Below are 23,032 nucleotides of genomic sequence, written 5' to 3'. Positions count from 1 at the left end.
ATGCAATTTTCACTTGGTGGATTTAAGTGACGGTGCTCTGCATCTCTCGGCCAGATTGCTTTTATTCAGTGGAGATTACACCACACAGCCCCCCCAAAATGCATTAAGCAAGCCTTAGGAGGATTGCACACCCCCCCATACAGATTGTAACATCTTGTGTGTATTTGTGTGTGTGTGTGTGTGTGTGTGTGTGTGTGTGTGTGTGTGTGTGTGTGTGTGTGTGTGTGTGTGTGTGTGTGTGCGCGCGTGTGTGTGTGTGTGTGTGTGTGTGTGTGTGTCTGTGTGTTCTTGTAATGTGCATATAAACGTGAGATTGCATTTCTGTCCCCAAGAGATCCATGTTGTCCAATCTCCATTAGGGCCTGAGAGTGGAACAGTTGGACCCAATGTAGAAGTTTGCAATGGCTAGTTATTAATGGCCACCCTGCCGATGAAGAAAACACAACGCGGCCTGCCGTCTCCGCTGAGCGCACCCTTTGGCCATTTGCGAAGAAATCGATGCAAAATCATTTTTTGTATCCGGAGGGGTGCCTGCTTGAATGAAGATTTGCCATGCCTCTCATAGATCTGGGCACGCTCCATATATTACACGTCTGTGTAGACGCATATTTGTCTGAGTTCCACATTAATTATCTCGTCCTTACGGCGTGCACTAGCATCGTGGCTTCTGTGTGAATCGCCGTCGTTTGCCAAGTGGAGGGAGAGATGCTGAACAGCAGCAATTTGTTTTGCTCAAACGGTGTTTGCGTCATGCGTTATGTCGGTGGTCGGCAAATAAAGAGTGATGATAACTATGGAATTTGTGATGTTGCTGTGACAACATGCCATTACCGCATAAGCCATCCATCTTGCTCAAGTTCCAAAGTGCTGTCTAATGCATGTATGTGATCTATGTATGTTGCAGTGGCTCTCTGAGCATGCATTTGTTTGTGAGGCATCCTGTTATAATATCTTATAATGGTCTATAATGTGGATTGTCTGAATGGTTCTTGGTCCTCAACAGTAGGCAGTTGCTGGCTGTGTTGTTTAGGGACATGTGGCCATGTCATTAAGATTTGATTTTAGCCATTGCTTTGGAGCACTGCTTTCCTTCCGACTCTTATTCCAGCTTCTCCACAGACAGAAGAGGGAATTAACATTCAGACACGTCCGCCACACACCTCACGCGACGCCGGCCTCTCCCAAGGTCACCGAAATGCCGAATCAGTGGCATTTGACAGTTACACCTGTCGTTAACATTCCATAAATGTTGGCTGCCCAGAGGGAGACTGTATAGGGAGCCATTTGTGCCGTGCGCTGCCCGCAGCTAGAGGAAGATTACAGAGATAGATAGGTAGAGGGAGCGGCGACTGTGCAGGTAGAGAGAGAGAGAGAGAGGGAGAAACGGGGAAGTGAGGGAGAGACAGAAAGAAAGAGTAAGAAGGGGAGAGGGGAGGGGTAAAGGAGGAAGAGAGAGAGGGAGGGAGGGACAGAGAGAGCGACAGAGAGAGCGACAGCCAGCCCCAGCTCAAAGTGAAGCATGCTGAAGGGGGCCCGGTGTCCGTTCAGCGTGATAACGGTAATGATATGGCTCAGCTCCAACCCGTGAAGGCCATTAAGCCGTGATTCATGTGACCGTGTCCTTTAATGACACATCCCGTCAGTCATCAATAAAGCTAGCCGGATACAAGGGGCTGGAGAGGAGGAGGTGTGTGTGTGTGTGTGTGCGTGTGTGCGTGTGTGTGTGTGTGTTGAGGGCAGGCAACGTGACCTCTGTGCTTGGTCTGAGCCATCACGCGTTGTCTCATGATGAACAAATCGACCAGAAACTTTGCACGCTCAAGCTCATCTTTCTGCAACTCTCCTGCTGTCCCTTCAGTGGGTGTGTGTTTCCGTGTCTGTGTGTGTGTGTGTGTGTGTGTGTGTGTGTGTGTGTGTGTGTGTGTGTGTGTGTGTGTGTGTGTGTGTGTGAGTGTGTGTGTGTGTGCCTATACTTGTGAGGACCAGCTGGCCAGTGGCTGCCCTTTCAGAGTCCTGAGCAACCCCAGAGGTTTAATAGAAGTAGATGCAGCAGTGAGGAGAAAGGATACAGAGGAGATACAAAGACCGATCACTTGGTCTTTTGCCTTTGTCTCTCTGTGGCCCTTTTTTCTAACACTGCGGAATGGCTGTGTGCGTCAGCCCATCTGACAAAATCTGCTTTTATTGTTGTGGGTGGTAAATAATAACAATAATAAAAATGCTGTGGCACACTTTATGGGAAGAGTAATGCTGCCACTATAAGTTAGATGAAATTGCAGACATACAACAGTAAGTAGCATTATGAGACTGATGATTTAAACAAGGTATTCTTATTTAATGGACATAATCAAAAACATACAAAAATTCACAAAACAGTGTTACACAACTGAATGAATGCATTGTGTACACAAACCTTTATATATACCATACATATTCTTATTTATTCTATATTTACTCATTTATATCATCTTTATATACTCATATCCGTACAATTAGATTAAAGGCAAATATCGTCTCGTATAAAGTATCAGTACAACACTACCCATTAGTCCTGTGAAGATCATATTTCACTGATATAAAACTGTGAAGTCCTCCTCTTTATGAAAGAACAAAGAACAATCTGTCCATTGTTACCGTTAAATCTGTCACAAAAAGAATAATTCTCATGGTCATCGTGATCTTTGATGTTTCTCCGCTCCATGAATAATCCCCTAAATCTACAATAACAGAAGACATTCGCTGATTGCTCTCTGTGAAACACAGATTGCCAGCCATGTCCAGTTCTTTTGGGATTTGAACAGCATGGAGTCTCTACCTAGAGACTCCCAGTCTCTATCAAGAGACTCTGAGTCTCTAGCCGTGCTGTTTCCTATTCTGTTCTTGTCTTTTTTTTTTTTTAACGTGTCTTGGCTCTGGGGGGGAAGGTGAAGTCTGTTGTGAGGGCTTTGAAGGGGTTAAGATATCAGTGTCTGTTTCTGCTGATGGGTTGCATGTCGTTACACGCCTAATGATTTCCCTCTCCTTGTTCTTTACAGGTTATCGGGGATGAATGTCCCGTCACCCATTGTCAGCAACAAGAACTGGCTGAGGCTACACTTTGTAACCGACAGCAACCACCGATACAAAGGCTTTAGTGGCCATTATCAAGGTAGGCATTCTATCCAGTGGACTTAGACTGGGGTTTCCAGGCCAGACGTATTGAGCCATGCTAACAGTGCACTTCAGAGAGCCCACAGTGTCTGGATTAAATGGCATCACTGTCTTGGCTATCTTAGGAAATGTTTCAAGACCGGAACCATATATGCTTAATTTTTTATTAATTCTCTTCAAAGTGTAGTGATATGTTAATTATACACAGTCATGGATAGTTTCAGAGTTGATTAAGCTGCCTCTTTAATCATTCAACCTTCTTTAATGTGTAATTATAGGGACCTACTATTCTTGCTACCTGGAAGAAATGCACACAGGGAATGTTTTTTTTTTCTTTCCTATTTTTTAGTGGATATATAGCTTTTTTTCTTTTAATGCCATATATATATTTTCTCTCTGAAAGTTATTTCTTTTTTTGTTTTAAAGCTTGCATGGGTTTCTTTGATTTGAAACTAACTTTTGTTTTTTCAGCAACAAGTCACTTTTCACCTCTTCTGAAATAGATGTCTCTTCTGTCTTCATGTTTTTCAAAGCTGCTTACATTACCAAAAAAAAGCTTTAACCTATCATCCAAAGCCATACACCCACTTGTGCCTTGCTGTGTGTGTTGTGTTTGTGGCTCTTCTAACACACATTGACCATAAAACCAAGTTCAGTCTGCATACATGATAACTGCATAACAGTCTTCTGGAGATCCTGGGTGAAATGTGAAGTTGTTTGCCTACCCTTACAAGTTCTGTTTGAGGGAATATGTTCCCCTTTGTGACGTTTCTCCTTTTTTTTTATTTCTACAGAAGTTGGACCTTTTGTTTGTTTTACTATTTATAAAGTGCGTTATAATGTAGTGTAATAAGCTGTATCTTTCTGAGAAGCTTCCTTGATGATAGTGATGCTCCTGTTACGGACTATTAAGAGATAGAAGAGAGGGAGGTTTGGAGTTTTGGTGGGGGTGGGGGTGGGGGTTGGGGTAGCAAAGTTGCACAGAAATTCCTTGGAAGCTGCTGACCCTGCCAGCTGTGACGTTACGCTCGGACTTTTGTGGATAGAAGGGAGTCTGGAAAAAAATACGGACATCTGGACAGAGGCACAGACCCCCAGAATGTTCCTATTTTGGTCTTCCCTCCAGGGGGCGCTCTTGTAGGTCAGTCCTTCGCAGACGGCAGCAAAGAGGGAGAGAAAGGCTGCTGTCCATTGATCACACACTAGATGTATTTTAGTGTGGAATAGTGGAGCGCTCATCCTTTTCTTCAGCATTATTTCTTTAACAATGACTAACGGTGTTAGACTGACTGCTACTAATTTATTGATATTCACCCTGCGTATCAAGCACATCACCTTGGCGATGCTAGAGCCTTGCCCAACCCTTGAGATCAATTTTTTTGTGAAAAGTATGATTTCAAAGGGAAGGGAAGGGATATTCTGGATTATCTTTAAGAGTACCTCTTATAGCTATCTTCCTGTCTCTTAAGTACAAATGGTCTCATGCTCTTATAAGGTGGTGTTCAGTGGAAATTAATTTGAGCTCATTTTCATGCTGCAGGTTTGCCTCAAATATGATAATGCTATTTCTTTCTCTCCCTCTCCCCATCTCTCTTCTCTGTCTCTGTCCAACATGAAGGAAGCACCCCTTAATGCATTCCCTAGTTGTTTTCTCTCTCTCTCTCTGTTAGACACTAAATCTAGCTGTATTCAGAAAATGTACTGTAGGTTAACCGATGGCACTCTGTCTTTTTAATGTTTCTTGGAAGATTGCTTGGAGGTACCACCTGGTGAGCAACAAGCTTGCCGGTATAGGGGTAGCAGCTGTACTGCGCCAGAGGACACCAAACATGCCGAAATCCAATTTACTTCTTTGATGTACCCCCCCCCCCCAAAAAAAATGATGCTATCAAATAGGCACAATCATTTTTACCCAAGCTGCAGTTAGGGATGTTAACCAACTGTGGCTGCCTTGAAGCGTCATTGTGAGGAAACACTCCAAGTCCAAAATGAGGCTGTCGCCTGCAACATCCTGAAAAAATTAGAGCAGAACCGTATGATCACAACTTCACCAAAGTTTGGTAGAGCTCTTGAGTGAGCTGAGATCACCAAATCATTCACCAGCACAGTCCATCCATCACTGAAGAGGATACCCCTTTGAACTTTAGCCTCTCTTGACATAAAACAAATACATGGATGGAAGAGAAAAAAAAAACACAACCACATCAGGGTTGCTGTCTCACCAACTCTCCTGGATGTACTTGCGAGCTTTTAGAAAGGCTTTATGTTTTACAACAACAATTCTAGCCAATATTCTTCCTCCAATATAGCCTGTCAACGCATTGAATTGAGATATGAAAATTCTTAACAAAGGATGACCACCAGCAAAGGAGAAAGGCAATCCACCCTCTAAATGTGCATAATAGCACCCTTGATGTAATCCCATTTGCTTCGCCCAGACTCTAACTGACTGGCTGAGGGAGTACACACCATCAGGGGCACTAGTGTCGCACAATCATCCCCTGGAGCTCATGCCATGTTGGGCACAGCCCCGTTTTGATGGTCACTCCACAACTATGCCATTAGACCGCAGGCTATTACAAGCGCCATGTTACATTTCAGAGTTTGCCATTGGCCATAATTAATTTGGCAAGGCTCCACTATGTTTCTGTCAAACTGGATTCCTCAAGCATTTGCTTAAATCATAATGCTGTTAGTATTCATGTGTTTTTTTTTCCCGTCGCAGCATAGGGCAGCGAACCCCAAGAATTACATCTCTGGACGTCTCCGTAGTATCTGCATTGCGCCACATTGGTGTTTTTGGATCAGTTCCAAGGACTCAATTTCAAATCATTCACAGCCTTTTGCGAGGTGATGGAGTGGCACAGGGACCTTGTCCGAGCCTAAAAGTGTGACTGTTCAGAGCTGTACAGTTTTCCCTCGGCGAGTCCCTTTCACTCCCGAACTTTAATGGCTGCTGATTGACAGTGAATGTGTCAACACAATGGTACAACTACACCAGTTATTCGTAATCTTTGTCATGAATGATGTGCCATGGCCACAGTTTCCCTTGAGCTAGAGGACAGCATACTTGTAATTTCTCCTTTACATTAGTTCTGTTTAAGGGAAAATAAATAAACAATGTCATAAATAAATAAAGATGGAAGGCTCTTAAAATGCAAGTTATGGCCTTTATTTACAGCACCATTTTTAAGTACAAATACTCCATAAACCTTTGCCTGGAGAGAAATATTTCTCAATTGAATTTTGATTTCAAACCTGCAAGGTTGCTTCTTTGAATGACATTCATTGCCTTGCAGAGTGCGTGTCGTGAAAAAAAAATCAAATGGCACTCTTTATTAGTACATCATGAGCTGCTCTCTCTCTCTCTCTCTCTCTCTCTCTCTCTCTCTCTCTCTCTTTCTCTCTCTCTCTCTTTCTCTCTTTCTCTCTGTCCCTCTCTCTCCGCAAAGCACCCCAGATTGTCCTTGGCATGCCCACTCCATGTCTCATTCTCATCTCTGTCAGAAAGCAAAATGATTCTCTCAAATGTCATCTTCTCATCTCTCAACGAATTTGCCCAGCCATGCCACGGCTTTTCCCTTCAAGTCTTGTCAGCTTACACAATACCCGAGCGCGGATTGTTACCGACACGGGAGTGTCGCAATTGCAATTGTGTCAACGCCGACTGCTTTGATTCGCTGGTCAATCATGCCATTGTAGGGACCCTGCCTGTAAGTCGATGAATTTGTCTGTTCCCGTGGAGGATAATGATAGATTTGTTGATGTGCCGCGAAAGGGAGCCTTTCCATTTCTCACCCTTATTGAATGCTCAGTGACTGGATAGGAGTGCTAAGTGGGCCAATGGCATTTCCAGACGTCCTGTTTCCCTTCTCCTCTTAATAATTGGTGAGCCTGAATCTTTAGGGCTGTGGAGAGACGAGCTGAGAAGATGAGTGTCAGTATGCGCCCTTTCTCCCATATAGAGGAAGGTTTATATAGGGTTCATGAACAGGAAGGAAAGGAGAGCAAAGTATCTGGCCGTCGACAAGAAGCATTACTTGCGGAGTCTCACATGTCAATATTTTGAGATGCATGTTGCGTTTGCTAGTGTAAAGGTCATGTTCTCTTGACACTGAAAGACTATTGAATGTATTTGTGTCACTCTGCAGCCCAAGGCTCTCTCGTTTCGAGATATATGGGCTATTCATTCCATCACTGACACAGTATTTAAACTGTGCATTTAACACCGGATTCACTGTTGCTTCCACGAAGTCAGATGCATAACATGCCACCATGACATCTTCACATAGGCTGAATGCATGAGGTGAGGTGCTGAAACTACCTGCAGGATGCAGTGCAACTCTGGTGCATTATGGGTAAAAAACATAGCACCATTGCATTTGGTGTGTACAGACCATGAGACCTCTGCTGGGAGTACATTAATTGTCCATTGTATATTAGTGTATACTTGACTAAATAAATGGACTTGCCCCACGTTCGAATGTCTTCATACATGTGCGATTGGGATAAAGTGTAGCTTTCACCTTTGCCATAGTCGGTGGTCCTCTAAGAAATTTCCATTAGGCCAGTCGAACCTGAAATGAGTAAGCAATACCTGAGAATCACTGGCAGCAATTTGATTACAGAAACTAATTATGCCATAAAATCAACCATCTAATTTCCAATCACTCCTCAGGTCCAGCTTCCAATTAAGCCAGCGAGTCAAGGTTTAATTAGTATTGAAAGGCTTTCCAAACAGACTGACTTATGAGAATGCCCAGAAGTGGGAGGGATCATAATAAGTGAACGATAAGTGTTTTGCCTCTTAATAAATGCAGTAATGTACCCTTATTAACCCGGCAAACTGTGTGACGTGTGTGAGACAGGACTACTTTGGGGGGGTTGAAATATGGTGAGTTTGGTTTGGAATATGTTTTATCCATATTAAGAAGATGAACAATGTCCAGTATTGTTGGTAGCTTGTGTGTCATATGAATAAGTTCAAATTACTCTCCTCCATAATGCGTGCTGTTGTGTTCATGAATAGACTGTGGACACAGAAAAGGGATGAATAACATTCAATGGCTGCGTTGACAGTTTTGAAATGCAGTTGCATTGAACAACTCTTTTCATCTACCTCTCTTTTGTTCTCTTTTTTATCCTGCAGAAAATAGGGAAATAATGAAGTTAAATGAAATTATTAGTATTGTTGAAATAGCACAAAGTGAATCTGTGGGGAAATTAGTTACTTTTTTTCAGTATTCACATCAGCTGACGTGGGCACATCCCTCTTAGTGTAGAGTGAGAATCGACTACAGACGTAGGCTAGTGAGTCAGAGAGAGCAAGGCGAGAGAGAGGGGGAGAGAGAGAGAGTGAGAGAGAGAGAGAGAGAGAGAGAGAGAGAGAGAGAGGCCTTAAATCTGCCTGTGCAACATCAACACTCGCATCACTGCCATCATTTACGATGGCGAACCTCCACCTGCTGCTGGTCCTCCGGAGGACAGTAGTCTCTCCTCAAACTTAATGCGCTCTGGAGGCAGATGGAGTGTCGGTGGAGACGGGGCGGGGGGGTTGTGATGTTGACATCACACATCTGAGTGGCACAGCCCCAGTGACCTTGAGTGATTTATCAAGTGGGCACATCAGAGTTTCCTCCTCACACAGGGTGCCATTCAATTATTTAAAGGTGCACACACACTTGGGGCAGAATGCCATGCTGCCACTTTCCCTGGAAAAAACTGTTCATATATCTTCCCAGCTGCAGTTATTCATAGGAATGTTTAGGAACAAGGTTCTTAATGTGCACTAATGTAGTTGCATGGTTATATCAGTTTTGAAATCGAGTAAAAACTCGAATTGTATCAAAAGACTATGTGACTATGATGGGGTTGGTCTCAACCCATACAGCAAAGCATAAAATTCATATATACAGAGCTCTGCAGTCCCACCCTAGGCTTTTAGAAATGCATTGGAAATTCTGCTATTCACCTCCTTTGACAGTGTAGTCTATGGAAATTCAAGGCAGAGATATAAATAGACTTTTTTAGATTCTACAGTTAAATTGAAAGTGTCTCTGGCAGTGAAGGTCTATGGGAGGGCCTGTGCAGTCTCTGCAGGCTGTCACAGCCAGTAAGTTTGTCTCGGGGCAAAAGTAAAAGAGGTGAAATATGACCGCGTTGTCTTTTCTGCTCCGATAACAAACGGAGCAGCACATCCACGTCTAGCTCTCGGACCAGTGAATAATCGGAGTCTTGCCTTTTCTCCTCCGATAACAAACGGGAACGGGAGGCGGGAACGTACGCTTGATTCCAAACCACTGGATAATCTCAGCCTTCTGGACAGAAGACAATTACAGTAATCTATCCCCGATATGATGGAGGTTCAGGATAAGAGGCGAGGAGACTTGTGCGCTGGAGATAAGAACACAATTTGGAGATGTGTCTGAGATCACACCGAGACGTTTCCGTGAACATAACAGAAGGTGTGAAATTAAAGTTTTGACCAAAAAGAACAAGGGCCTATTTTAGTAAGGATGTGGTATTATGTTGCTGTAACCAGCCCAAAAGAAAATAATAAAACAGAAATATTTCATCCTGTCCATTAAAAATTCATGGATCTGTGTGAAACAGCATGTGAAACTGTAACTGACATTTAACGGTTAAATAAATCAGTCATTGTTTAGTTTATGGACACATACAATTTAATATTGCGGTGGCCTCTATTGAGTATTTGCCCCCTGAAAATAGCAAATATGTTTCCCTTTGACAAGATAACAAATAATAATTGCCCATTTACTTTCTGCTGATTACTATAATCAGTTTCTGTTGTTGAGTCGTCAGCAAGAGGATTGTTGACTGCAAGAGGGCAAACTTTGTTAACATACCGTTTGGATATTAGCTGCTGTTTTGACATACAAGAGTCTGATAGGAGTTTTAAGTGAATAGTTGGCAACTTCAAAAGTTGTAAGTAAGTAGACTTTGTAACTACCTAGGGCCTCTCTTTTTGAGGTCATTTTTCTCACTTATATACATAAATGTAATTAGACTATCCAATATTCTACAGTCATAGACCAAAATGAATCACCTTGCTATGGCCAAGTAAGGATGCTGATGCTGTAGAAAAGTGTGCTCCCACTAGTCAGTGAGCAAGAGCAAAAAGGGCTGGATAAACTCAAGTTTGCAAGGACCGCAGGCTCTATAGTTACACCACCATATTGCTAGTGCAGAAGCATTCTGTATTGCCACCAGCCCTATGGCTTTGTCTGCCATTAGCTTTTATCCCAGCTTAGCCCTTAGCCAAAACTAAATAACAGCATTACAACCATAACACTGTTTTATTGGTCTCTGAATGAGAACCAGTTCCGTGCTCCAGGCAGTGTGAAAAACAGGCCATCAAGTAGCGACAATCACAGACATCGGGGCTGCACCAGTGCCTGAAGTATTGCATTCTGTCCAGAGATTTACGGCTAGTTCGTCATCTTTTAAAATAAAGTAGTGGAACACCACACACGTTCTTGTGCAGTCACAACAGTGTTTCCCTATCAATTGAGTTGTCTATGGAGCAACAGCATTCAAGGGGTGCCAATCCAGAAGAAGATTGTATCATAAGATGATGAACTTGTATGAAGTTCGAGAAAACTTAAGTTGAGAGCCTCAACCTCTTTCTTGGTGGCATTCTGGCTTTGTCTCCCAGACATCAAGGGAACAAGTGAACACTGCATGGCACTCGGACATAAATTGGTTCCCCTCATCCATCATTGGGGCTGTGCTTGATCACTGCTCAAGTAGGCCTTAAGTAATGGTCAGCTCCTTTCCTGTTTTAATCATTAGCCTTCCATCCAAGAGTTCCAGGAGCTGTCAATCAAACGCACAAGGCCCACAGCTGCACTTGACAAGCAGGAGAACAGAAGCCTATCCAGATGTGAGGGCTTCGTCAAGTTTAGATCCTATAATTTTTTTTTTAACTATTTTTAGTTTGTTTTGAAATCAATTTCTCATTTGATTTGATTTTTTATTTATGGGAGGCAGGCAGGCTGGCAGGCAGGCAGTCCCCCTAAGGGGGTCGAGATTGAAGTACTGGAATGAAACACTCAACTCTGGCTAATGGGAGTCAGCAAGGATGTGCCATTTGTCAGTGCTGCACTTTGTGTAAGAGGACCCTTGGTATGTGGTTCACATGCGAGGACCATGTGCTAAGTAGCCTGCATGATCATATGTTGATTTCAAAATGTTGTTAAGCATGACCCCTTTGAAATTAATTGAAAATATCAATCTTACACAACTGGCACAATATTATAATAGGGATATGAATCAATATTGTTAGATGTGTGAGTGTAGTTCGGATTGTCATGGTGACGAGTTTAATCAAAGCCCTGGACGTCATGCAGAACAAAGGTATTGATGTATATGTAGCATGTCTACAATGCCTGGGAGATGTTAGTGGTTGCTTATGCAATTAAATATTCAGCAGTCTCTTCAGGTTTTTAATTTGGTTTCCTTTTAATCTGTAATATCATTTGTGTTGTATATCATAGGACAAGTGGGAGAACAGTACATACGCAGGTTTTGCTACTGTCTCCAATATGTTTGACCACTCACAGCACTGAAAAGAATGGTAGCCTAGAGTTGAATATTCGTCAACATAGGGTAATTATCATTCTCTCTGTATGAATGATTTTTCGGCAAATCGATGGTATAAACATTGTAGGATACTTTGTAAGGGTGGGCAAACATCTTATTTTTATTGACATCCATCTCCATGTCTCTCAATATGCACAAAAGAATAATAAAAAAAAAAAACATGTCCTATAACTATTCACCACGTCAACCATTGTGGATTTGCTGCTGATCTCATCATCACCACCACCGACCCCCCCTCCAAGCCCCCCCCCCGCTGCCCGCCTCTTTGCTCACATTAAAATTGGTATGACGCATTCTTGTGTGAAATGGTGGTGCAATTCAGTCAAGACATGCTTGCTAGCATCACACCCAAATTCATTTATCAATCGATGGCCCGAGTTTAAATTCCTTCAGAAACAGTTGAATCAGAGAATGAGCAGACAGAGGCTAAATGGGAGTGTGTGGGCGGGGGCCTTGGGTAGGCTGAGGGCTGGGCAGTGGGTCTGTCCACCCAAAGCAAAGACAGAGCGGTGTTCCCCAGTCGCCCAGTCCTCAGCTCCAAATCCCCAGTCATCACCACAAGCCCCCATTCCCTGAAGAAGGGTGTGATCTTTTCTTGTTCTGTCTACATGAGGTGATGCTTGAAGGATGTTATGAGGACAGATGATCCTGTTTGTTTGTTTGTTTGTTTGTTAGTTTTTCACACTTTGTCATGCATCAAATTCACAATGTCCCTCATCTGCTTAGCAAAAAGAAAGCAATATCCAGCTGTAAAGAAATATTAACACATTTGTTTTGGAAGTATTTGGAATGTATTATTATTATTATTATTATTATTATTATTACTAATACTATTATAGTGATTTTCGACTGGACTTCTGTTCATCTGAGATTGGCTCTACTGAAAACTAAAGTTGACAAGTTCCCTTGCACTGAAGTTGTTGCAGTGCACATGTTAAACTGGGTGTGCTGCTGTCCTGTCCCGTGCTGTGTCTCGTTTGGCACCGGGACAAATTTGACAAAGTTTGGCGTGGCCTGACAAATTGGTCGGTCCACCTCTAAAACTGCCCGACAGGGCCACCAGTAAAACTGCCCGACAGGGCCACCTCCGGCCCTAAAGAGCCCTCCGAGGCTCCCGAGTCGAGTCACCGCCACCACGCTCACCATTGCCGTCCGGCCGGCCGGCTGTTGAGCACCCAATCATCTGAAGGCTGGCCAATGAACAGAAGTCCCTCCTGCTTATTCTTCAGCTTCCTCTTCCCCTTTCCCCTCTTCCTGCAGCCCTCCATCCTCCATCTTAAAGCTTTCTCCACCACACCACATGTTTCAGCTTTCTTTCTTTTTCTTTCCTTTCTTTTGGCCAAGATATATGTGTTTGCAGATTATCACTGCTGTTTGTTTGTTTGTTTGTTTGTTTGTTCATGCTTTCTGCAGTTCTTTTCATGAGGTTTTTCAGGGAATGTGTCTTTCTTTCTATGCTGACTGATTATTTGGAACCTGTTTCACCTGATTTTTTGTTTTGTTTGTTTGTTTGTTTGTTTGTTTCTTCCTTTCTTTTCCCTTTGACTAGTGAAAAGGTCCGTAGATTTTAAATCTAGAGGAGTAAAATTATTCCCAGGCAAAGACAACAGCAACAAGTTTTCTATCTGTGAGTCTACCCGTTTGTTACTCTTTTTTATGGTAAATCTGTGACTTTTTTCCTTGCTGTGGCGTTTGTGTGTGGTCTGTGTGTGTGTATGTGTCGTGTTCTTGTAGTCCTGGTTCATTTTTGCCATTGCTTTGTTTGGCCACAGTAACCGCCTGATGTTGCTACTTGCATGGTCTGTCCTCTCCCTGCCCCGCCATCCGTGAGCCAGCCAGCCTGCGTTCTCTGCACTGTGTCAGTGACCCTGCACACTATGGCACACTATGGCACACATGCACTGTGCAAACCTCAAGGATCGAGTCACACGATGCTGTCAGTCAATGAGTGGTCAACGCTGCCTTTTCAACAGTGTCCGGCTGCAGAATGTCCTAACGGCAGTGCTGTGGTCAAATGTAGATTGCCACTGAACTGAACTGCTTCAACTAAAGAAAACAAAAACACTATCTACATTGGCCGGTCCTTCTTAAACAAAACACTATCTACATTGGCCGGTCCTTCTTAAATTTCATCTTACTGTACAAGAAATGTCAAACAATGATATGAAAAATAGAGCAAAAAAAGTGCCCTTATGCAAACAATGTGCATGACATTAAAACACGAGTGTATGTTCATTTAATAGATTCCTATATGTTCATCAGCCATTGTGGGCCTATTCGGAGATTACGGGGAGCTACATACTTTCAGTTCTCTGCAAATACCTTCCAGAAATATCTAACCCCTCCTAGATGAATGGGAATGAAAATCGTAGAGCAGAACAGACATGTCCTCTGGTGGTCCACTCTTCTCAGAGTCCCAGCTGACCTTTTCTACTACAGACAACACAGAGTACACACTCTCAGAAATCAAAGTCAGCCAGTTCAGACCCCTCGCCACATCAAAGCTCACTGGCACGGTCTGTTGCTGTGCATTAAAGAGAGCTAAAATTAGGTATCCAAATTACAGAGGCGGATTGGCTTGAAACAATGGCTGGGATTGTTTACTGTGAAACAGCTGGCTGGCAGAGTAGAGACATTGTGCATCCGTGCAGCCACAGACTTTTTTTATGTAGTTATGTAGTTCTCCTAAAAAAAGACACAACTTACACAACCGAATTCAAACCGCAGGCACGCCTTCCTCCAAGGCATGCAAGGTAGAGAGTCCTTATGACATGGGAAAGCCTATTCAGTTCCTGTAGTCTTGTAGCATTGTTTGTGAACAAGGAAGTGTTCTGCTCTGCAACTCGTATAATGGGATGGTTCACCTATAAATGACATTTCTCTTGTTACCTACTCCTGCTAATTTACTTAAACCTTGTCCCACGACACCCCTATATTAGATTTTAGCCTCACTTGATTTGACATAGCATGTAATTAATCAGTTTCTAAATCAACCATTTGAATGTAGTTTACTTTCCATGTAAATACGTATTGTACATGTTGCCAACCTTAACCATAACCCTCACAATATCATAACTGTAAGCACATCTTATGAGGATGTGACCATATATGATAATATATGATAATATTAACGGATTCTTTAGTTATTTAACACTTATCACTTAAGCCTGGGTTAGGGCTTAGGCCTCACTCTGTAGCACGGGTTAAAGTGGAATCCCTTTTTGGAGAGGAGGTCTTTTCCTATTCTGTGGAAGTGAGTTCTTTCTAGTCACGTCATGATGCCGAATGACTCATTTTGTGCTCCTCTGACAAGCAAACTTAGGTGAGTACTGGCATGAGGTGTAGATAATTGCACAATTGCCATTTTCAGATTAACTGCCCCCGCCTCACACACACATGGTCAGTATTTCACGGCTATGAATAAGCTCACATGGGCCGACCTGAATCTTCACAGTAAGACTTTTTTAATAATAGCATCTCATCCACACTACATGTATAGTATGCTGAGATTGTCTGCATTCTATCCTCTTCCTCTTGTTGGGTGAAGCAATTATCTGCTTCAAGAGACAGTAATTGGAAATAAATACGTTTGATCATAGTACAGCGCTGAGGTGCCTGATGAAATGTTTATGTTTCTTAAGAAAACACAATTAATGTGTGAATTAAATAGTAGGCAAAATATTTTGGATTATCCCGTTTGTGAATGATATGTTTATGTTTAGTAAAAATCCTTGTGTCCTCACCATCATCACCATTTTTTTCCTCCACATAATTAAGAGAGAAGTTAAACAACAGCTCATTAATCCATTGTTGTGATGACTTAGACAAATAATAAATGCATTGAAACTGGTTGGTGTGTAGTCTAGACAAATTAGAGTGAAGTGAAGTGTAGACATGGCCATTGGCATTGTACTTGTCTGTTTTTTGTTGGAAGGACTTGAATTCATGAAAGCATTGTGCAGCACAAACATCACAGTCCCTTTGGCACTGTGACAGGTGACAGGTCTTAACCAATCAGAGACCAGAATTACTTCCTGTTACCACCGATTGTCTTCTTACCACCCGTTGTCTACCGACAGGCACGTCTGCATCAGAACTAGCATGGGCATTTGATCTTAGTTTGTGGTGTGGGCGTGGGGCTTCAGAGCAGGGCCCGTTCAATATCACACAGAGGGAATGTGTTTGTCCCTGTGGCTTTCACAATGCATGTGTGAGGGGCCAATACAGAGAGCGTCTGCATGAGCAGAACACAGCAGCGATGACAGACCCAAGACCCAAGACAAGTTACTCTTCATTTGAAGCTTGTGTGCATGTTTCTGCATGTTCAGTATGCATCTGCATTTGGTCTGTATGTTTTTGTTCATTATTATTGATATCATTATTATTATCATTATTATTATTATTATTATTATTATTGTTATTCCTTCTCTCTTTTCTTTTATTTCTCTGCTCTCTCTCTCTCATGATATTCCTTTCTTTCGGCCCAGCTGTGTGTTCGTATTGGAAAAACTGCATGGTGAGATGCATCATTGCACAGGAGTTGAGAGACACTGTCTAACGAAACGAAGCAGAAGTTAATTACCATAGACCAAAAAAAATGCGCTCACTAAGATGCGCTCACTGAACGTCAGCTAATTGAAGCCTATATTGACTCTCAGAATGACTGGTTCAAGCCAGCCGCCTGAATATAGTTCCATCAAACGCGTGTGTGTATACTTGCCCTTCTGATATGGAGGTCACTGAGCAGAGCCTCCACTATCTTTCCATATTACTTCAGTGGTGCAACAAGGGTTTGTTTATCCCTGTGTAGAAATAGGCCACACTTAGCTTTTGTTATCCCAAACATTAATTAATCACTGAGTTGCGTTGCATACAGGGTGGGTGTATGTGTGTTTTATTTAGTCACTCACAACAGAGAGAGGTTAAAGAGAGAGAGGTTAAACAAAGGTGTGTGTGTGTGTGTGTGTGTGTGTGTGTGTGTGTGTGTGTGTGTGTGTGTGTGTGTGTGTGTGTGTGTGTGTGTGTGTGTGTGTTTATACAGGCACACTTGTGAGTGAGTGCGTAAAAGACTGTCTGCGTGAGTCTACTGTGTGCATCCAGGCTGGTTGGGTGTGAGTGTGTGCATGGAGGTTTCTGTGTGTGTGTGTGTATGTGTACGTGTGTGTATGTGCATGTGTGTGTATGTGTACGTGTGTGTATGTGTATTTGTGTGTTTGTGGTAAATAGCAGGTGTTACTGCTTGCTGTGAGTTGACTGTCTGACAGGCTTAAGTCTGGAGGTGTAACAGGTGATAGAGACTGGCTGAGTGTCACTGTTTGCCTCTGAGTGCAGCCTGAGAAAAACACCCCCCACTCACTCACACACACACACACACACACACACACACACACACACACACACACACACACACACACACACACACACTCAAACACAAATACAAATACCATACACACACCCTCCTTCTTTCTTTCTTGAAAGATCCAGACCACTCTCTTTCACTCTCCACTCTTTCTGTCTCTTTTTATTTGTCTGTCCACTCACCCCTCCCTCTATTTCTCTCTCTCAATCTCTCTCTCTCTCTCTCTCTCTCTCTCTCTATGTACCTCTCTTAACCAGCCTCTCTCTCCCCTCCTTCTCCCTCGGCTTCCCTCTCTCCTGCCCCAGCATTCCCACCCGTCCTCCCAATGGGTTTCACACTCCGCTGGTCTCCACCATGTGGAAATAAACGACAACTTTCCTAAACATTTCAGACAAATTGTCCTCGTGCAAAGTGGGGGAAAGAGCTGATGAGGTGTGCTCAAGTGACCCACATTCTCATACCGCCAGGCAGGGCCGTTTGTAGATGAGCCCATCCCCATCCACATTCCCATCCTCAGCCTCAGCCTCAAACTCCCCCTTTCCCCCCCTCCTCCATATACGCCCGTCTTCCCTGTGTCTGCTGACGGATGGTGGTACAGACAGCATTACACCGCAAACTACATTATGTATGGCCATCCGAGAGTTAAAAAAAAAAAAAAAACACCTTTCACAGACTGATTTCTGTTGTCTAGACCTCTGCCGCCATTTCAAAATATATATTTTTTTTTTAAGCAGTTTTTTCCGCTTATGGCCTTCTGTCATCACGGCTGACTCGAGTAGAGATGATGGCTCCCCTGCTTCCCGCTGCCGTGCGGAATCTCACGGTTTCTCCGGCTTCACTGGTTTTGACGGAGTCGGAGTTGGAGTCGGCTTGGTCAGAGCTCCCTCTCTCTCTCTACCACTGATACACTGGCAGCTGGGAACTGTTGTTTCTTAGCAACTGTTGTTCAGGAGACAAAAAAAAAAAAACAAGCAAAAAACAACAATAGCTGTATTCAATTTTGTTTTCTCTGCATAGCAGGGCATTGCTGATGTATTTTTTCCAAGAATTTGCACTTAACTGTGTACACTGCGGATGTTTGAAAAAGCACACAAGATTAACAGGATAGGCCATTCTGGCCACCGATTATCTTCTGTGCCACACTGAAGTAGATTACAAACTAAGGAGAAGAATTTTGTGAAAATCCCTCAGCATCTCTCGTGTTTGTGTTCGAGCTATTCATAGTCCAAATTGACTTGGAGAGAGAAACAATATGTTGGATTATCCTTTGTCTTCATCCTGTTTTGTAAGTGTGTGTGTGTGTGTGTCTCTGTGTATGTGTTTGGCAAATGCATGTTTAGCTGGATGAATGTACTTGTTCATAATCGCAACAAAAAGAAACTTTACATAGCATTTTTATTTAGCAAACAAAAAATAAAAAAATGTCCTTTCCCTCCTCCATCCTCCATCCTCCCCCCGCAGAACACCCACCCCAGCTCTCCTTTCTGGGCCTAAAAGAAACTCCAGATCTCTCTCTCTCTCTCCCGAGCCTCGCCGCTTTGATATAGAAACAGTCCCTTTCATGTGTTTGTTGCCAGTCTGATTTGGGTGCCTTGGCTGCTGCTGCCTCTGCTGCCTCTACCACTGCCGCTCCTGTCTTCCTAGGGGAGTATTTTTGGACGGCGCGGTGCTTTTGTGAGTCCCCGGCTGTCCTGCAGCAGTGTAAGCACATTCCCTCAGCTGTCAGAACTGGTGACTCGTATCTCAGTGAAGAGCACATGGCAAAGCAAATCAAGGCTGCCTGTTGAGAGGCATTGAAAGGCAGTAAAAATAGACGTATTTGTAGATTTATATATATATAACTAAAGTCATTATTCTGTGTGTGTGTGTGTGTGTGTGTGTGTGTGTGTGTGTGTGTGTGTGTGTTTGTCTGTGTGTCCCTTTTGACCCTTGTGTTTACTTGTAAATATTTGCTGACAGCACAGTTACTGAAATCGATACTGTGATGTCTCCTGCTCTGATAGGATGGATCTGAAAATGTTTTTTTTTTATCCAATCTGCAATCATGGCCCCGAGATGCGCAGCAGATGGTGGCACAACTGCGGCGAGATGTTTTAGCCGTGCCATTGTCAGATGTGCTCAGAGGCCGAGACAAACTAGACACATCCTCTGTGTGTGTGTGTGTGTGTGTGTGTGTGTCTATTTGAATGTGTGTGTCTATGCCTATGCGTGTGTTGCTGCCTTTGTGTGTCTGTGTGTGTGTGTGTGTGTGTGTGTGTGTGTGTGCTGGCTGGAGCAGTCTCATCCACCAAGCCGCATCTAGTGTAATTACGATGCAAACCCCAGTTATGTGTCAGTCCTGCTTTTGTGCATTACGGGGGCCCTGTTGGAGTGCCTGCCTGTGTGCCTGTGTGCCTGTGTGCCTGTGTGCCTGGGCGCTGACTCATCACACTGACACCGTTCACACTTGTTGCATTAGTCATGCCAGGCTCTCTACCCTCTTCTGTTTGTTTCCCCCCTCCACGCGATTATGTCATCCATCCGTGGACAAAACAAGCTATTTCGAAAAAATTATAAAAAAAAGTCAGTGCAAAGCGTCTGTATGCCAAACGCCCACATGACTATCTGCCTACATACACGTTGTTGCTCCGCTGGCTCGTCATCTTCTGCCTGCCCGCCCGCCCTTCCAGTCTGCCGGCTGACTAGCCGTCTTTCTTCCTCTTTCCGTCGTTTTTTTTTTTGGTTTCGTCTTTTATGCTGAATCCCTGTTGGTAGAATGAAGCTGGCAAAAATAAATAAACAAATAAATAAATAAATACACACGTGCACATGTGGCCGTCCCCCCTTGCAATTTGAAAAGACCACAGAGAGATTAACTAATGAACATGAACTGTCCTTGCTGAATGTTTTGTCAGCGGCTGTAAATACCTATGTAGATGAACTGACATAACGTGCAAGTCAAATCAAATATATCTAAAATCAAATAATATATATCTAAAATAAAACATATTGACGGCATGTACAGTGCATTTGTTTGTCCCATGCCTACGGTGCTCTCATTGCCAACATAGTGATAAATTCTATATCCCAGCACTTTTCTTGTATTACAAGAACACAGCCCTCTGGCTCTGCTGAGAGAGAAAAATAGCAGCACCACACCGAAAGCTGACCCAGGGCCAGTTCACTAGTGCTTTGATCAGAGCAAGGATTTTTTCTCACACAGGTAGACACTGAATTGTCCAGGTGCTGACATCCACATAACTTCACCTCCTGTCGTTTCTCATACCCAGGAGTCCTTATTAAAAGAGAGCCAACATCATTGGTCTGTGCTCAGACACTGGAAAAGGGCCCGATTTAATCATCCCTTAAAAAGGGTGAAAGAGAGGAGCCTTGAATCACACATGAACTTTGATGGCTATCGCACCCTCCCTTTCCCATACTAATTTAATAGTGCTGTTGTTGAAGGTAATACCGGAGAATTTTCTCAGGTAGTGCACCACAGTCCAACGAGTCCTGCATGTTGAAGAACGAGCGGGACTCGAAAATCAAGTGATAATTAAGTGTTTTTTTCGATGTGTTATCATGGTTGTTGTTGATGTCTTTGTGTATGTTGTTCTGTCTGTCTGTGAGCACCCATAACTTAACAGCATAACCACCCAACCCAGACCCCCCCCCTGACCTAGCCGGCCATTTGATCATTCTTCTACCCATGGCACAGAGACCGAATGGCCAGGTGCTACACACCGCTATGTAGTCTGCAAAGCGATACAAATCTCACACCACTCCGACATCTCCCACCCTCACCACCCGCCACCCCCCACCCCCACTCACACACCCAGAGTCTAGAGCCCTGACCACCCCCACCCCCTGGTCCCCCCCAAACCCCCCAGGCTCTGACATCTCCTATTAGGCAGTAAACAACTTCCTGGATATGAGCCTGATGAGCACTCAGTGGAGTGCTGTGCACCATGCAATGGGCTCTGGGCAGCCACTCCCCATCCAATAGTAATGGACGCCATCTGTAGCCCGAGCCAGGATGGGAGCGCCTCGCTCTGCATATGTGAGGGATTTTTTAAACACACACCCCCTCCCCACACACACACACACACACACCTCAGCCTCGCGCTACGGCAGTGACATTTGCTGAACTGGAACTGGAATTGTTCTTTTTTGGTTCTACTGTTGTTGCTGTTTGTTCTTGTTTTTTTTGTTTCTTTGGGGTGGGAGAAATAAACAAACTAATGAAACAAGAACTGGAGCAATTAAGAAAAGCAACAGGCGAGAATGCTGTTTTTACTTCATGTTAATTGCAGCATATCAGCAGCTGAATTCGAACAAGAAAATGTCTCTTACTTAGAACTCAGCTTTTTCAAAATAACATCATCCCATCCCCTTAAAAGCACTACAACTTTAGGGGGAGGTTCACAAAGTTTCATTTGAACAGATAATTATGTTCAGCAGAACAGACTTCTGCCGTCTTCATGACTCAGATACTTACTTTTGGTTCATGGTTCATAGCATGGCTCTTCCTCTACCACCTCCCTGTGAAGTGCGTAGCTACGGGTCTGCTTAAGTGGAGCGAGAGGACTGTCATAGTCATGGGCAGGGGAGCTGACAGTGAGGCGTTGGGGTCGGCTCCTGGGCCTGTGTGGTCCGGGGCAGACGCTCTTGCTGCAGGAGCTGTGGTGGGTGGGTACCATAGAGGAGGGAGCCTTCGGTCCTGATGAGCCTCTTGCTCTGAGCTCTCATGTCAGAGCCCATATATGGACAGCCTCCGATGCTAACGGGGGGCCGGTGCAAATGAGCATCAACACAGTACTCTTAGGGCCTCAGATGGGGCTTGCGGTCACAATGAATCATCCTCACCTTGGCACCTGTTCACTAACTATGCCCTCTGTGTATTTACTTTTGAATTTTAAGTTTTTCATAAAAGTTTAAGCTCACTCTTAAAGTTCATCTTCTAGAAATCACACAAGGACGTGAAGGTTAGACGTGACTCCAGTGATTCTCCTAACCGTACCTTCCATATTTTCCTTGCGGTCTCTCTCTCTCTGTCCCTCTCTCTCTCTCTCTCTCTCGCTCTCTCTGTCCCTCTTTTGCCTTCATCCTGCTGACCTTCTCATCTCTACTAATCCAGAAACACAACACAAAACCCTGGGTTTTGCCCGAGTGCCGGGTCTCTTGCGTGATGGTTTTGTGATCGTCTGTGATTGTCGTGAGTGATGGTGTCTGTGGTGGTTGTGTGAGGTACCGTACCGTGCCGTACCGTGCCGTGCCGTGCGCTGTGGCATGAAGCCAGCATGACCTAAATCTAGCTCTGCTCCCTGCCTGAGCGTCCCCCCCCCCCCCACCCCAACCCCTGCCCCCCCACCCAGCAGGTGTAACTCTCTCCTCTCACGCTCTCTCTCTGACTTTGTAGTGAACGAGGGCGGCATCAAACAGGCGTCCAACTCCTGCCCGGACCCCGGGGAGCCTGACAACGGCAAGCGCATCGGCTCCGACTTCAGGTAATCACACCCCCCACCACGGGCAAAGTCACCCTCACAGCACCCCCCTCTTCTCCGGATGGCGAATGGAGAGTGACGGGTCGTTGACACACAAGCAGATTTTATGATCCTGTTGTAATGGGTTATCATGCGCATTACATCACCCCACTAACACTCAGCACCCCTAGCAGAGAGGAAAAAGTTCTCTCTGCCGCAACATAGAAAAGTTTTTTTCATGACGTAGCTAATGCTAATGCTGATTTTGCTAATTTGTGCCATTCAACCGCTCACACCTTTCTAAGTAAGAAATTGGCAGTAGCACTCTGTACACTGTAACACTCAGTCTATAGTTTATGAAGTAAATCTCAAAGTCATTATTGGATATTATAATTGTGCCTGGGAGGAAATTCCTAGAGTAACTAAGTGACTCACAGAC

At 44.0% G+C, this 23,032-nt stretch overlaps 1 protein-coding gene across 4 annotated transcripts in view; it reads left to right on the top strand.

Moving 5' to 3' along the window:
- The window catches only part of csmd3b (CUB and Sushi multiple domains 3b), a 363,440-nt gene that overhangs the window by 163,425 nt on the left and 176,983 nt on the right, over positions 1-23,032 (top strand). For all 4 annotated transcript variants that reach the window (XM_031585978.2, XM_031585977.2, XM_042710744.1 and 1 more), the window contains 3 exons: positions 3,036-3,148; positions 13,322-13,399; positions 22,530-22,617. In XM_031585978.2, coding sequence (XP_031441838.1) covers positions 3,036-3,148; positions 13,322-13,399; positions 22,530-22,617 — 279 coding nt within the window. The remainder of the gene's footprint in view (positions 1-3,035; positions 3,149-13,321; positions 13,400-22,529; positions 22,618-23,032) is intronic.

The sequence above is a fragment of the Clupea harengus genome, chromosome 19, assembly GCF_900700415.2.
Source record: "Clupea harengus chromosome 19, Ch_v2.0.2, whole genome shotgun sequence".
In the NCBI taxonomy this organism is placed as follows: Eukaryota; Metazoa; Chordata; class Actinopteri; order Clupeiformes; family Clupeidae; genus Clupea; species Clupea harengus.
This window is presented reverse-complemented; position numbering and strand designations above follow the sequence as displayed.